At 41.0% G+C, this 17,278-nt stretch overlaps 1 protein-coding gene across 3 annotated transcripts in view; it reads right to left on the bottom strand.

Moving 5' to 3' along the window:
• The window catches only part of LOC114667523 (pleckstrin homology-like domain family B member 3), a 52,735-nt gene that overhangs the window by 11,887 nt on the left and 23,570 nt on the right, over positions 1-17,278 (bottom strand). For all 3 annotated transcript variants that reach the window (XM_028822847.2, XM_028822843.2, XM_028822844.2), the window contains 5 exons: positions 15,290-15,427; positions 10,579-10,707; positions 9,101-9,256; positions 4,294-4,404; positions 2,679-2,777 (listed from right to left, as the gene is read on the bottom strand). In XM_028822847.2, coding sequence (XP_028678680.2) covers positions 2,679-2,777; positions 4,294-4,404; positions 9,101-9,256; positions 10,579-10,707; positions 15,290-15,427 — 633 coding nt within the window. The remainder of the gene's footprint in view (positions 1-2,678; positions 2,778-4,293; positions 4,405-9,100; positions 9,257-10,578; positions 10,708-15,289; positions 15,428-17,278) is intronic.

Raw genomic sequence — 17,278 nt, forward strand, 5'->3', positions numbered from 1 at the left:
CCCCAAAATCCTTCACCCTCCCCCCCCCCCCTGGAAACAGTCTTGTTTGAATCACCAAATAAAAACAGTAAGAGTCGCAAAAAAAATTACATGGGGAAACGTAGGTCGCTGCTCCAAAAGTTCGAGAAACGCTGCCCTAGGCGAGAGTTTGATTTTATCCACGAGATGGCAGCAAAGGCAGAGAGAGGTGAACTGAACGGTGCCATAATGGTAGAAAAATGAGGCTTGAAATACGCGACGAACACAAAAAGTGTTACGTAGTGTTGGTAACTCGGATTCTACACTGTCAGGTAAGGATTTTAATTTAAGAGAAGAAAATGACACCAAGAGTGTGCTGGATTATCCCCAAGTATGTGTGCAGGATCGCGACCATATCACTCAGATGAGCTTTCTGACTTTATGTTCCCGTGCCAGATCTTAAAAGTCGCAGATTTGTTTTTTTTTTTTCCTGATGCGAACCTGAAATGACTCCATACTTTTGAGTTATTTAGTCTTTGACCCTTCACCGTATTTACATACTGCGCCATATCACAAAACTTCGTTAATGTTAATTACTCTTAGGCAATAAAGTGATGTAATATGTAACAAGGCAATCGATTATTATCGACGACTACTATTAGCTGTTGCAGCCCTGGTTCACTGTGTAAAAGAAATAACGATATTAATTGCTCTGGTTTTCCCTTCACTTTCCTACATACGTAAAAAGGAGTTGCGCGAGTACCATGGCTTTTGACTGAAGTGAGTTAGGACAGTTTGGCAGTGTTATGTCTGTTCTGTTTTAAGGTAGCTTAGGTGGTGTTGTGATTACCCAGAGCCTGGTCATAAGCCTGTATGGAGTTTGCATGTTCTCTGTTTATCATAAACTCATCCAAAACCTTAAATATACACCTGCAGGTTAATAGAGGAATCTAAAGTGGCACAAAATGTGCACTTGCCATGTGAAGGAATGGCATCCCCTTTAAGGCTGCTTCCTGCCATACATGCTACCAATGCTAAGAAGAGATTGACTGATCCTAATCAGTCAGGCTTCAAGGGGGGGGGGGGCATTCCACTGAGACAGCTCTACTCGCTGGTTAGAGCTACCAACATGTCATCTGTCCTCATCATTCTATATCCCCCCTCTGCCTTTAACACAGACAACCATCAGATCTTCCTCGCCACCTTCTCTGGGCTTGGCATTCCTGCAGATCCTATTATGCGTAAGGATGATAAGAAATATCAAGGGTGTACCAGGTAAGCACTGGGATGCCCCAAGGAACAATGCTACACCCTCTCCTCTCCTTACATCTTGTATTAGATAGATAGATAGATACTTTATTAATCCCAATGGGAAATTCACATTCTTCAGCAGCAGCATACTGATACAATAAATAATGTTAAATTAAAGAATGATAATAATGCAGGTGAAAAAACAGACAATAACTATGTATAATGTTAAATATTAACATTTACACCCCCGGGTGGAATTAAAGAGTCGCATAGTTTGGGGGAGGAACGATCTCCTCAATCTGTCTGTGGAGCAGGACAGTGACAGCAGTCTGTCGCTGAAGCTGCTCCTCTGTCTGGAGATGATACTATTTAGTGGATGCAGTGGATTCTCCATAATTGATAGGAGCCTGCTGAGCGCCCTTCGCTCTGCCACAGATGTTAAACTGTCCAGCTCCATGCCAACAATAGAGCCTGCATTCCTCACCAGTTTGTCCAGGCGTGAGGCGTCTTTCCTCTTAATGCTGCCTCCCCAGCACACCACTGCGTAGAAGAGGGCGCTCGCCACAACTGTTTGATAGAACATCTGCAGCATCTTATTGCAGATGTTGAAGGAAGCCAGCCTTCTAAGGAAGTATAACCGGCTCTGTCCTTTCTTGCACAGCGCATCAGTATTGGCAGTCCAATCTAATTTATCATCCAGCTGCACTCCCAGATATTTATAGGTCTGCACCATCTGCATCATTCATTCACCTAGCTGAGGTGGGTACATGTCACTCCTCTTATTAGATCACTACATTGGCCCCCTGTATCAGCACAGATTAAGTTCAAATCCTTGATGCTTGCCTATACAGAGTAGTCAGGAGGTCAGCACCTATATATATATATATATATATATATATAATATACCAAGACACTTGTGAGGTCCCCTGCAGCTTCGTGCCCCACTCTGGTCTGCTGATGAATGGGTGATGCTACTTTTGCGTGGTATCAAACCCCACTCCAGACTGTTGTCATGTGTAGCCCCTAGCTGATGGAATGTGCTGCCCACCTCCTTCTGAACTGCTGACTCCCTCAATGTGTTTAAGTAGTCTGAAGACTTTCTTGTTTGGTGAACTGCTGTCTAACTGATGATATCTTTGATAGGATCTTGTAACTACAGAAGTAGATCTCACTACCATTTTTTCTGAGTTGCTCACTTGCGCTGATCAGTTTTGTCGCCTTTGTCCTGTAATGCTTCATTCTAAACAGGCCCCAGACAGACTGATATTTACTCAGTTATATAAGTTGTTTTGCATAAAAGCATCTGCTAAGCAGTTAAAAGGACAGGCTCTGTCAGTTGAGTTCAGTAAATGGACAGATTCGAACGAACCAAAGTGAGTGGGACTTCATTCCATGGCCACTGAAGAAGCAGCATTTCTAGCAGCTTACCAGACGAGACCCACACCAACACAGAGCTCATAGGCGCCTACCTTCAAAGAGCTGGGAACGGACAGGCTGGTGATGGACAGCACACAGGGCGCTGAGCCCGTCAGACTGGTGGTCACTTCAGTCTTCTCCTTGAGTAAATGCTGACAAAGAGAAAGTAACTGAAATCAACAACATGGACCAGCTGGCAGTCGCCTTACACTTGACACCGCCATGAGCCCCGGGGAGATGCAAGAGGCGAAGCACTAATGTGTCAGAACAGGAGAGCCCAACTTCAGCCGAAGTCTCTTGTCGTTTGCAATGCCTCCCGGCACGGGACATTTAGGTGGCAGGCACTTTGAAATGTGACACTCGGCTCAGCCAAAAGCACAGACAGGAACTTGATTTTCCTGTTCTGTTTTCATAATTATTTTTCTTTAATGCAGTGATTCTTTTTAAATGCATTATTTTAGAAAAAATAAGACAAAGGTCTCATTGTTATTGGGGTTGAAGTCTGAAGAGCAGGTCACTGATTATCCCTCACACATACAGTGGACAGGAAAGAGAAAATAAAACCAACTTGCATGTGACAAAGAAAACAACGGCAGCGTTGAGAGCTTATCGCAGCCTCATTCTCTTCACTTCTCCATTTGAACTTGCAGCTGCTGTCACTGTGCCTCACTTCATTAGGTTTCTCTTAAACTTCAAGCTGCATAGAACTTTTTAGATTTATTAGCACCTGATCTGTGGGTGGTGACTGTCTTGGGCACAGTGCTGTCAGGATGGGTTCCAGACAATGTGACCATGGGTTAGATTAAACAAGTGAAAGGCACTATAATTAGAGCTATAGACAAAAAAGTAAAAATTGGCCATATGAATAATAAAATATAAAGGTTTAATATATACAGATACTCCTAGATATGATAGTCATTATATAAACTGGAAAATGTATGAAAAGCATTATGTTTGCATGATGGGAAAAAAAGACTCCGTATGCAAATCAGCCATATCAACAATAAATGGAGAAGGTTCTATATAAACAGATAAATATGAAACAGGGAATAATGGTATAAAAAATATATAAAATTACATTCTCAAACCTGCTTTATCAAATTTAGCATTAGACGCAAACCAGCCCTGGATGGGACACTAGTTCACTGAGGAGCCCAGTCACCAATTTAAGTCTCCCCTGCAATTTAAAATTGCTAAACAAACCAACGTTCACATCTTTATAGGGGTGGAAGAAGAACTGCAGGACCCCCTGGGGGGCAACTGACACAGATATAGGAGAACATGTAAAGGAAGAAAATAAAAGATTGAAAGTCTCTACAAACACAGACAGACAGACATGAAAGATGCGCTATGTGACAGAGGTGGCACAGAATGCATTGTAGTTTGTCCCATATGCAGTATTAATAAAATTCACTTTAATATAAATTGTTGTATATAATCAAGTAATTAATGCAGCATCAGTTCTATAAACGCGTTGTAATTTCCACTCAGATTTAAATGTAGGAGAGAGAGAGAAAGATAAAACAAAGTTTATCACTCTTACACAAATTTAGCAAATAAAGTAAACGTATAAGTTTTTGGAATATGTTGATGTGCTAAGAGTACATTATTAGTTCAAACAGCAGAACCAGTGGGCGCCTTACATGCCGTGCACTACGCCATGCTTACCATGTTGAGCATTTTCACCGCCTCTCTCTTGTCGTGGCTCAGTCGTCGGCTCTCGGCTTCGGCTTGCTGGCTGATTTGGTTCACAAGTTCCTCCAGTTTTAATACGCGCTCCTGGAAACAAAACGAGCTTTAGTGTTTTTGCGCTGTGGGCTTCACGCGTCTCGGTTTCTACGTGGCTTTCTTCTGTCACAAGCAGGCATTTAGTAAACTCGTGACTCGGGCTCCACGGACTCCAAGAGGACTGAGGGTTTGTTGTCATTCACGCAGCAGGACAGGACAGAGTGTCAGCCTAGCGGTAGACGTGTGTGTGTGTGTGTGTGTGTATGTTTAAGGGACGTATGTGTGTGTCAGAGAGACGGTTCAAAGGTGTGTAAGCGTTTACGTGTGTGTATGTGCGAGAGATGAAGAGAAGAGTGTGTGTGTGTATCAGAGAGACGGAGTTTAAGGGGCGTGTGTGTATCGCCGTGTTTAATTAGTGAGTGTGTGCGTGTGTGTGTGTGTGTGTGTGTGCTCGTGCTTGCTTGTTCCTCTTCGATTGCTTCAATGTCTGCCCATGTGACTGTTTCATGATTAATCATGAGCGACCCGCGTCTCTCGGATAATCCATCTTGTAAATCAATTAGTGATATAACGTAATCCAATCTTTGAATTTTACTATAAAGTTTTGAATTTACACTCTAAAATTAAGATAAAAGGGCTGATATTTTAATGTAAACGCATATAAAGCATTGACCCTACATACAGTAAAAGTAAAAAAAGAAACCATTTTTATTTGCTCAGTACACTATGCAGACATTAAAATAATTCAAAATCGTTACAAAGTGTCGTTCAATGCTGACTGTGAGGACATACAACTCCAGTTTGAAATGTCAAACTAAAAGAAATGGGAATTTACAGAAAAGAGGAGAGATGGGCGGATTAAACTCGGAAAACAAAGTGTGCTGGTGAGTGGAGTCTTCTCAGAACTGGCTGTTGTTAAAAGTGGTGTCCCCATGGGGTCAGTGCTGGGGCTGTTGTTCTTTATAATATTCATAGATGATCTTGATAGGAATATAGCAAACAGACTGGTTAAGCTTGCAGATGATTCCAAACCAGGAGGATGGTGGGGTAATGTAGATTTGACGTAGTCATTACAAAGAGTATTGGACAGAGCACAGGTTTGGGCAGATTTGTCGAAGATGAAATTTATTTTAAATTAAGTTTATCCATTCAAGGTGTCTTGACCCCTAGCCTTTGTTTTTCATGCCTCTGATTCTTAGAGAACATTTATAAAGAAAGCCACACTGAGGGCTGATTCAGAACTTTTCCTTTTTTTTCTAAGCTCGTGATTAGCTAAAAATAAATAAGAATGCAGAAGTGAAAAGAAGCTTGATATCCCCCATCAGACAGTTCCACCTACGCCGGCATACTCCCAAAGCGTCTCGACAGAATTTAGTCCATCGGATTTCCCAGCCGATGGTCCACTTTGTTGATGGTATGACAGAAGTGATGAGGGCTGACTCACTGAATTGCGCCTTTCTAGTTGTTGCAGAGTCATATGAAACAGAAAGTCAGCTGAGGGATGACACAGCTTTGAAAAAATCCAAAATCTGGGACAGAATTTAATAAGCAGTGCTTTCTTGGAAATTCAAATTGACTTTGCCGTGGGCATAAAAATCTACTGAGACTAATGCTTGGCACAAACGAGAAAATGTGGGAGACCCTAAACAAGATGTGTGATGCAATAGCTGGGGGTTCATTTCTGGCTCAACTAACTTTTCTTTAAGTGTTTTGTTTTTATTCCTTTAAATATTCTTAAGATAAGCTTGTGTTTTCATTCTGTTTATTTTTTACGTTTCTTAGTAAATAGCATTTGGTTGATTTGTCAACTTTTATTATTATATTATTATTCTAATTAGAGTTATTTTGTTGATGTTTTCAGGTTTCCCTAGACATAATTCAGAGAGGTATATGTCTAATTGGGGGATTTTGGGGTCATAGAATGCAAATATATCATCAGTTTTCAGTTAAAGAGCAATATTGCAAAGTTTAGATTTTTTTAATCATTTTTTTTTTATTTGCTGCTGTGAACGCTGTTTTGGAGGCTGTACTTCAGCTGTTTCTTTAAGCTGTCACGGGCTATGTCAGATTTGCTGATCACAGTCACTGATCTTGTCGCTACACCATGTCAAACTACACAACTGACAATTGAAGCCCATGTTACATTTACCAACACGAATGCTGATTTTTCAGTGCAGTCACACTTCCCCTTTTTTTTGCAGCCCATACCGTGCTGCCTGATGGAGCCAATGATGCGTAAAGGGTTAACAACTGCGGCGAATTCAGGAGCTATCTCTGAGCTTTATTTTTTCTATGCTGTTGTGGTATGTAAAGCACAAAAAATTCTTGTCACTAAACTCCATGCATTGTACTTCTGTTGAATGTTCACTTGTTCCCAACTCTCGCAGGAAAAGTGCCCGTCAGTCCAACCAAAGAGAAATTCAAACCTGCTAGATTTTATCCTAGCCAGTCACACACTATTTGGTCTCAGTCACTGGGTATGTCACATTAGACAGTCAGCTTCATGGAAGCACACCACTGACTGCTTTTGACTGGCCAAGATTATGTAAAGGAAGGCTATGACTGAAAATTGCTGGAAAAGTTGTCTAATGTGGCATAGCCTGTAGCGATCCTTCTCAGAATTCTCCGGGAAGCACAACATGCATGTTGTCTTCATGTGACTGTATTTATATCAGCACAGGGATTGCTGCTGTAACTGAGATTGATAGATAAACCTCTATTCATGTCTGATAAAACTCTTTGTATTTTTGTTTCATGGAATATTGAATTTAGCTTCTGACTTTTTTGGTTTACAATTCTGGTTAACCGTTTCATTTTTGACTGTCTGATCAGTTAGTTTTCTGGTTTTGACCTTGGTTTGTTCTGACTACATTTTGCTTCCTGATTCTTAAATCAAATCCTCCTTGCCTCTCCCCGTGTCAGTATAGTCATGTTGTCTATGTTGAGAAGCGTTCTGTCTCTGCAGCTGTGGGGCTGCCTCCCTCCGTTATTATGGGACTAGCAGGCCATAAGCTACAGGTAGGGGCGCTGACTTTGATTAATGTTTGTTTGGCTCTCCCTTTTGTCTTTTGGGCATTTGGATTTTGACCCCGATTTAGATTATATAAGAGAAGTTTTAGGACTTACAGGTTTCCAAACTCTGCTATTGTTTTTGATTGTGATATTCTTATATCTGCCAAGTTGTTTTCCCCACCTAAGGTTAAGTCATCCCTGATGGAGAATCGCAGGAATTGGCAGGTAGAGGGGTCCTTTCACCGGATTGGCTGGCCCAGTGCTGTCTCAGCTGTGGAATGGCCAATAGGGGGAGGTAGCTTGATGGCTGAGGTCTCCAGGACTCTTACCAAATCCTATTATGTGATATCATCTACTGTTGAATTCTACTCTGTACTTGTAATATTTCTACTGCACTATTGTATTGTATTGAGGATGACTTGTGTTTTGTTCTGTGTATTGTATTGTCCCCCTTTTTTTGACACCCACTATACGCCCAGTCTACCTGGAAAGGGGTCCCTCTTTGAACTGCCTTTCCCAAGATTTCTTCCATTTTTTCCCTACTAAGTTTATTTTTGGGAGTTTTTCCTTGTCTTCTTAGAGAGTTAAGGCTGGGGGGCTGTCAAGAGGCAGGGCCTGTTAAAGCCCATTGTGGCACTTCTTGTGTGACTTTGTGGCTATACAAAAATAAACTATTGTAGTGTATTATGAACTTTGAGTTTACCCCTGTTTGGCAATGTTCCTGTTTATGCCTTTTTAAAGTTTTTGATTCAAACTTTTAAATATATTAAAGAACATTATTTTGGACCAGGAGTTTAACAGATCCTGTCTCCCTTTATTTTGAGGGTGTACTAAGTTTTTTTTTTTTTTTTTCTGCCTGTTCATTTTGGATTTTTGCAGGCTGTGAAACCTGCATTTTAGTTTGGGACGAGGCAGATTTGTACTTTTAGGCCTCACAGGAGTACTTAGAGATACATTTTTGTGTAAAGCCTGATAGCAAATCTTAACAATGACAGCTTTCACTAGTTTTTGTCCTCTAGTCTGTCTTCATTTGCTGTAACACACATAATCAAAGATTACGTCCACAAATGCCATTGCACGTTAGAAAATTTATACACATAATTCGGATGTTTACTGACTCGAACAGGCAGAATATTTTTATCAAAAAAAAAAAAAAAACCAAAAGATATGCAAAGTCAAAAAACTAGCTGAGGTGAAAACCAAGAATCAATAAAGCCAAAACGAGAACAAAAATCAAAGGTCAGGAACAAGAGCCAAAAATTCTAGAATCGGTTATTTAAGGGTCTGCACTTGCCTCTCATTAGAGCTCCTTGAGTAGTGAGAAAAGCACTATATAAATGTAAAGAATTATTATTATTATTATTATTATTAGGTGTCATTCAGAAAAGTTAACACAAAACACCAAGTGCAAGACAAAAATCAGACCAAAAACTTTCTTCACTAGCTAAATTTCCTTTATATAAATACTTAGTTTGTTTGATTTAAATCCGAAAACTTGGGCAACAACTGCTGTGCATTGCCATCTTTTATAATGGTCATATGCCACTCCCACATGACAGGAAACAGACTTTGTTTCCTTAAACAAAAGACAGCTTCAGAGGAAAGTGAACTCAAAAAATGCTGGAATGAGGTCATCAAAAAGATGCACAAAAAATGAACAACGGGAATAATTAAAAATGAAAAATGAAAGTTAAAAAATTGTAAAATTTTAACAAGAGCTGATAAAGACACCTACCTTTCTGGAGTTGAGCCGGTGTTGCTGCTCTGAGACCTCGAGAAGGATGCGTCTTTGAGAAGCCTCTCTTTCCTCCTCCCAGCTGCTCTCCTTCTCCAGTTGTTGAAACTCCAGGTCTTCAAAAGCCTTCACGGCAGCCTCCAGAGTTTCAGTCTCCTAAGAAATAGATCAGTATGGTCACATACAGCGTTGCAAGCGTTGGTGCATAGAGGTATGTAATTGCCCCTCATGGTAAAGCACACACACTTGATACCAACAGTCATCTGCTTACAGATCAGAGATAATTGAGGAAATTCAGAACTGTGGAACAGTGGAGCTGCTGACCAGTCTGCCTCTCTAACATCAGATAACATTCTTAAACCTTCTAATCCTGTTCAGAGTGGTATAAATGTTAGCAATATACAGTCAATTCTTGTTATCCACTGGGGCTACTTTCCTGAAAACCCCAGTGGATACAAAAGTTGCAGATGCTGAAGCTTTGATTATAAGGGAAAAATGGGGTTAGGTTCCAGAGGAATGCCAGCTCGGAGTGGGGGGTGTTTTTTTTTTTTTTTTTTTGCAGATGTACCAGCCGATCACTCTCATTCCTTGAGGCTCGGTAGTGATCTTTCCGCAGATTCATCTATGAAAACCCTGTGACACCTTTTACTTCCTCGATAGTTAAGTTCAATCATATTCTAGGTGCTCCACCAGAAGCCGTGATCGACCACAGGTCGATCGATCTGAAGACTTCACTGAAACGTTTAGTCGGTAGTTGCGATGGACAGTGTGTATAAAGGCTGGTGCACAGAAATGTGCTAGATTGCCCTCTTTTATATACAGCATATTCTCACTACCTGTGGATTCTGTACCCATGGATTTGGTTATACAGTTTTATAAAAGTATAACCCATTTTGCAATACCTGCAGTCTAATCACACCTATCCACAACCATGCGCAGCAGCAAACCGTGAGATGGGCTCTCAAACTAAGAACTCTCAGTAATTGCGGATCATAATCCTCACACTGCTTAAGACTCTGCCCTAGAATCCTGCCTGCCTTGTGCTGTACCCATCTGCTGGTTTGTGTTCAATTCTGTTGTATGTTACATCTCTACTGCCATCTTCACTACTGTGAAAACCTGTGGTCTCTGGGTCTGTACAGTTCTGTTTGGCAGTGTGTACGTTATGTCATTCTTCTACTCATTTATTTATTTATAAATCATCTTTTTGTTTTGTTGCTGGTATATGCTTGCTATATAAATATAATGAATTATTATTATTATTACCTACACCCCACCTGCAACTGCACCACAAGAATTTCACTATAGTCCCACAGTGTATGTGACAAAGATCCAATCTAATCTAAGAGACTAGGAGCTGGCTGTCATACACAAGCGTACAGGATGTGTCCAGCATTCAGCTCCCTTCTTCCACTGTGTGGCACGCATCACCTTTTTCTGAAGTGTAAGGGTTTATCAAACAAAGAAGAAAGAAGAACCTCATTCAGCTTCTTCTGCTTCTGCTTCCTCAGTGCCTCTGGAAGTGTTGCCAGTTGTTTTCTGCTCTCCTTGAGTTGCTGCTTTAGCCCTTCTAGCCTCTGTCGCTCCTCCACCAGCTGGGCTTTCTCCTGTAGTGAAAATAACAGTAACACTTAGGTGACCCGTATCATCTCCTTCTCTCACCAAATACTATGTAGTGCACTCACTGATCTCTAAATACCCATCCATTCATTTTTTCTAATTGCTTTTTCAAGTAACATCGTTATGCCAAAATTGGCAGGGTGGTGTGCTAATCGGTGACGGGGTACACCTACTGGGGTAATTTAGGGTCACCAGTTAATCTCAGAAAGAACATACACATGCCACACAGAGGGCATCTTAGCCTTCACTTGAAAAACAGTTGAAGTGCTCTGCCATGCATGTTCATTTTACACTCAATTCCCAAATGTTCACAACTAGCTCAATTTCTTAACAGTGATCAAGATCCACAGCTGTCGTCGTGGGGGGCCATGTCCTTCCAAGCAGACAGCTACCCTCACCCATTAATTATTTTCTTAATGAGGGAATCAAAACATCATTCTTGTTATAGTATGACCCCCAGGTGACATGAGAGGATTTTACAGAAGTCCTATAATTTAACAATATTTTAGCCCAAAGACACGTGTTTGGGGCTTTGTGGGCATATGAGTGGATATCTGACATATGGTTCATGCAACAAGAGCATACTGAGATTTTTTCAAGGGCGTCATCATTTGATGTTTTTTCAGCCTTGATCTCCATTGAAGCCAATTATGTCAGGAATTTTTATATTAGTTTTCCATAAAAAACTGTTTTCTTGGCCCTGCGTGGAATTTACATGTTCTCCCTGTGTCTACACGAGTTATCTGGTGCTCCAGTGTGGGAGTGTCCGTTTTCTCACCCTGCGATGGACTGGCACCTTGTCCAGGGGTTGTCGATGACTTGCGCCCTATGCTTTCTGGGACAGACTCCAGCACCTCTGCGTCTTTGCACAGGATTAAGCGGGATTAGAAAATGGATGGATGGATGTGTGGAAGATGGATGGACGGGTAAAAAAATGCGAACGACTCCATGCACTTGCAATTATATTTTCTCTCCTGTAGATGGCTCCCTCTTCCCATAAACGATGTCACATTGCTGGTCGGCTTCGCTTCATTTAACATGGCTTTGTATTTAAAGTTCTTGCTACTGGCGCCTTTGTCTCATTTCACAGCTTTACAACGGAAAATACGTTGCAGAAATGTAACCACTGAAAACGGATGGAAGAGTATTGCTGTATAACTAATTTAAGAAAACAAATTTGAGAATATAAAATAAAACACACCAAATTTAAATGTTACAATGAAATGTTACTGACTGAAAGGGGAAACGTGAATGGGTTTGTACAGTAGTGTGCAGTTAGTGCTGTAAGTTAAAAGTTATATTAAGAGAAAAACTGCTCACGCACAGACCACCCTCCTGGTTTATATTCCTGAAGACACGAGCTGTGTTGACGTTACATTGTTTTTTCGAAATCCCACTCGTCACTTCTCACCTTCCCACTACGTTGTTTTCACAGGAAATTTCCAATCGGCATATTGGGAGAAGCACGTGGTCGGTGTTGATTGGCTGCTTGGTCCGCACAAAGCAGCAGATCAAATATTAAACGTATTTATAAAAGCAGACTAAAGGTGATTAGCATACAATTCGTCTGCCATATCCTGTTGACTTGGTTATTTGGTTTTTATCTGTTGTGTTCAAATAAAATGCAAAGCACGTCTTGTAGTAGTTAAGTGTCCTTGTGCCACCATGAAACAACGCAGCTCCCAGCTGAATTGTTTCATTGAAATTTACTACCCTTCTTCAATTACATTTCTCGGGAAAATTCCACTATCGTTACTATAAATAAAATAGAGCGCGATGCACGCCTTTTAGAATTTTGAAAAAGTCCAATACCAAAAAAAAAAAAAAAAGATACCCAAGTGCCCCAGCTGGCCCCGCCCCTTACGGACACCTAGCAGCGGATCTCTTGCAGGTCCGGATCGCGGACTTTACATTAAGATTACATTTACATTTATTCACTTAGCAGATGCTTTTATCAAAAGCGACTGACAGAAGAGGTCGGCACAGTCAAAGTAACATCAGTCTGGGTAGGAGTGCAAGTAGGGGGGCATGTAGAGCATGCATTGCATAAAGGACTCCCAAGAACACCATGGAAGTTGTAATGGTAATAATGAGTTGGCTTATATCTGACTTTTTCTTTCTTTGACTGTTTGAATTAATTTTGCAAGCAATTCAAATCCAATATGACTGTGTTTCGATATCTATGCTGATATTTCAGTATTAATTAAATTTCAATTTATTAGCCAGAAATGACCTACAAGACAAAAAACTACATGCTGATTTCAAATAGAAACCCGAGGACACTAGCGGGAACAAGAAGTGGAGGAGTTTCATACAAAATAAGGGTTTCACAGTATTTAGGGGGTATTCGATTATGGCAACATCTGTCTGGAAGACTTGCTAGGAAAAATACACAACAGAATACAAGTAGCAATTTGGCTTATGCTCCATAAAGTCTGTGTTATGTACACAGAGGGGTGCCAATTATGTACAAAAAATGGGCAAGCATTCTGAACACAGAGAGGGGCAAAGGTCATCAATGTCCAGTAGTACTGTGTGTGCTGTCACCCAAAGGGTCACCATTTATAAAAGCTAAGGAGCGCATGTCCCATACATTTTGTGGTATGTACACAGAGCAGTGGCATTTTTGTAACTGAAGGGGTGTGCGCTCCAGACACTGTGAGGGACAGGGACATCAAAGTCTAATACTGACTACTGAGTGGGCAAGGGGTGGCCCTCCCCGCAGGGCTCCAAGTGGTCTTTGACTGGCGCTGAACCCTTTTGAGATTTGCTTGTACTTTGAATGAAATCAACCTTTAGCAGCGCAATCAGCAAGGCCTGCAGTCGTGTTGCTGTACTGGCGGTTTATTGTGCCGTGTCTGTCTGTACAGATTCTCTCCCGTTATTAAAATACTGAAAGGATATTTGGGTGTCTCCCTTGTGATTTCCAACTGATTAATTTTATATTAATTTCGAAACCAAAATCTAAGACAGTAATGATGGATTACTTTTTGCAGAAAACTGAGTAACTTTGAGAGAAGGGTTTTACTAAGCTGATGAGTTCAGACATCCAGCACTGTGGAAAATTGTCACTTTGTCCACACAGGCAACCTTGGATTTGCATGTGGAGAATTGTGCATTATGCTGTAAAGCAGGGCTTTGCCATCTCCACGTTTACATGTCTTCACTTTTAGAGAGAAGGTGATGAAGAGACAGTAGAGTGAATAGTACTTCATACTTTAGGTGAATAAATACATCTGTAGATCTATATTAACACAGCCCTGCCATCCTGAACTGGACATGTGCCATAACTCTGCAGAAAGCTGCACTGCCTGGCTGGTATGTCTCAGCCGATATGAGGTCCTACCGTCCATCCATTCATGCCAGAGCAATGGGGGTAGAGCAGGAGGAACATTCTGGATGGAACGCCAGGCTGTCAGAGACCCTCTCACTCACACATGACAAGCCCACTCATACATGAGAAAAAATAGACAGGCTCTGCACAGAAGGTGACCAGGTTGGTTATCAAAGCCGGAGAAAGAAGTGCTAACTACTGTGCCACCACACTGCAGTCAATGTGTAACATTAAAGGCAAAACCTGAATGAAACAAAATTTCACATATAGAATACATTTTGAAATAAGTAACTCATGAAATACAAGGCTCCCCCTACAATCTGTTTCTTGGGTATCATCTGGGTGGATAAAGGACGTGGTTGACCAGCAATGAGCTGGTAAGCCAGCATCAACTAGGACAGCATTTCCCAAACTCGGTCCTGGGAACCCAGTGTGGCTGCAGGTTTTTGTTCCAACCACATTCCTAATCAGCAAAAATACCTGATACCACTGATCTCATTTAATTAGCTGTTTTTTTTTCTTTTATTCGACATTCAGAAAAGCATAGCAGAATGATTTTTACATTTATAAGGCATTTAGAAATATTTTTATTTTTGCTATAGATTTAAATGCTTAACTCTCTTTTGTTGATTTCATTATATTTTGCCCTTTCTCTGTGTTATTGAAAACAATTAAAAACGAGCAGAGCAGACACGCAGGCAAACCACACTAAATAATCAAAGGTTGCAACTACTTTAGTGTCAGACCGAATAATTAATAAATAATGGATTAATTAAACAATTAGAACACCTTGAAAAGTAGAATGAAAATCAGGATGAAAATACTGTTAAAAAGAAAAAAATAAATCCTTCCCATATAACTGCTTGGTACATTTTAATGTTTTTTTAACAAACTTAGTTTTCTAATTTCTATATTGTTCCCAAAACACAAAACTTGGGAAATAACAGTTTACTTAATTAGCCCAGGAGTCCAATTAAAAACAGAAGCTGGTTGAAACAAAAACCCGCAGCCACACTGGGTCTCCAGGATTGAGTTTGGGAAACACTGAACTAGGATGTTGAAATGAAGGGGATAACATGGGAGGAAGCTGCTCAACTGACAAGGGACCCGACACAACGGAGGAGTCTTGAGACCCCATGTACCTCAATCATCACAGGAAGGACCAACTAAGTAACCAAGTCATTCATAAAAGGCAAGTGTGGTCCTCACACTAGGTATTTCTGCCCCAGGCTCACCTTCTCCCACTCGACTCTGTAGCGCTCCTCTATGTCTGCCAGCTTCTTCTGCAGCATTTCCAGTCTCTCCGACTCCTTCTTGAGCTCAGTTGTCTCAGCATGCAGCTCGGCCTCCAGCAGCGCTTGTTCCATCTCCATCTGTGGGAACACGAATGGGGTGCAGATCCAGGGTCAAGTCAAGCCTGATGTCTGTTACTCGGATTGATCTTTTTATAATAATTCAGCTGGCATCTTTACCAAGAAAGCAAACACAATGAAGTGTGAGGTGTAAATGGACCAATGGGGAAAACATGGAGTGGCATCTGGCCATTTGATCTCAAGAGGCTTTACAGCATAAGTGAGATTACAACTGGGCATTGAATATTTAAATTAATAAGAGAAAACTGAAGCCTCTCTAAAGAGCCGGTGCCAATCCCAAACACTCTAGGGCACTAATTAGAATGGCACACTTGGGCACAATCTTGAGAACGTAATCCAGCACACCTGCATGCCGTTTTAGTTGTGTGAGGAGATCCCAAGTAAAAGCCCACAGGTACAGGGGCTGAACATAAAAAAATCAATTTGAACCCATAGCTCTGTGCCACCTACCCCTGCTCTACCCTGATTTCTATACAGCCATTCATTTCTTTAAAGGGGCACAAGGCAGAAACCTTCAGGGGGTCACCACCGAAGGGCACATATATGAGGCTAGCCTTTTATGACCAGATTTGAGAGAAAACACACCAATGCACAAAGGGAACATGCCAACCTGAGACCAGAATTTAAACCTGGGCTTTGAAACTATGAGGCAGCAGTCCAGACCACTGACCCACCTGGCAAAAGTTATAGAGAATCCTAATAGGAATGAGAGGCCAGGATGAAAATGTATGAAACATAAGTTTCTAGGGTCATTACTTTCATATAAATACATAAAAGCGTAATTTATTTATTCATTTTTAAGTATAAACAGACATTTCCCCTGCAGTCTCCATAGACCCTTTCCCAGGCATTAAAGTTCACTGCCTGGTGGTCTCTCAAGACGGCACACAAATAAACACCATGTTACTAAATTTAAAAAGAAAGGAAAAAAAAAACAAACTTGGAACAAGGCAGAGAAGTCCAGCAAAACCAACGTCCAGTAAACTGGGGTCTGCCTCGGCTTTCACTCTATCTTTGAGTCCAAGAAAATGAACATTTGTGTTTATGTGCTTAAGACAAGGCAAGCACACTGAGCATCCTGTGTGGAATGGAGCAAGAAGAGAGGAAATCACTGGAGTGTTACATGCTGGGAAAACCTCTTTGTGGAAAAGGCGCTATATAAGGTCACAGCCTTCATGCTTCTCTTCCCTACTTTACTCATTCAAATTCAAACAATGGGTAGTGTGTAATCAGTTGTACTGTAAAGGACTTGTAAGGCACTGTAGTGCATTTATTAGGGAAAGGCGCTATATAGAGTCAAAAGGTGTTCAGTTTAGTCAGACTGACTGAGAGACTCTGATCCTGTAACTTACTGGGACAAATAGGTCTCTGTAAATATTTGAAAACTATTATCAAAACTTATTCTGTTACAAAGGCGCTACATAAAGTCCGAAGGTTCCCAGTTCAGTCTAGAGCTCCAACTCACCAAGAAGTCAGTAAGGCATTTAAACTGCCACGACTTGAATTTTTGAAATCTGCATTCCTCCATACTTTACTGGTCTTATTAAAGATGCTTAAGTGTGCAGTTCATGGAAAGGCGCCACATAAAGACCCATGAGTCACTGCTGATTCATGAGCTTTGACTCACTGAGTGACCCTGAGCGATTTCTGAAAGTTGGAATCCATTATTGACTTTAGAAAGGCACTATATAAAGTCACATGATTTGATGTTTGACTCCCCAAGTAACTAAACGAATCACTTAATCTGCCATGATTTGAATTTTTGAAATTTGAATTCCATTGTAGTCTGCTGTTTAAATAAAGTGCTTTGAGGTTTTATTAATTCTGTAAGGGCGCTATATAAAGTCACTT

Source organism: Erpetoichthys calabaricus, chromosome 17 (assembly GCF_900747795.2).
Source record: "Erpetoichthys calabaricus chromosome 17, fErpCal1.3, whole genome shotgun sequence".
NCBI lineage: Eukaryota > Metazoa > Chordata > Cladistia > Polypteriformes > Polypteridae > Erpetoichthys > Erpetoichthys calabaricus.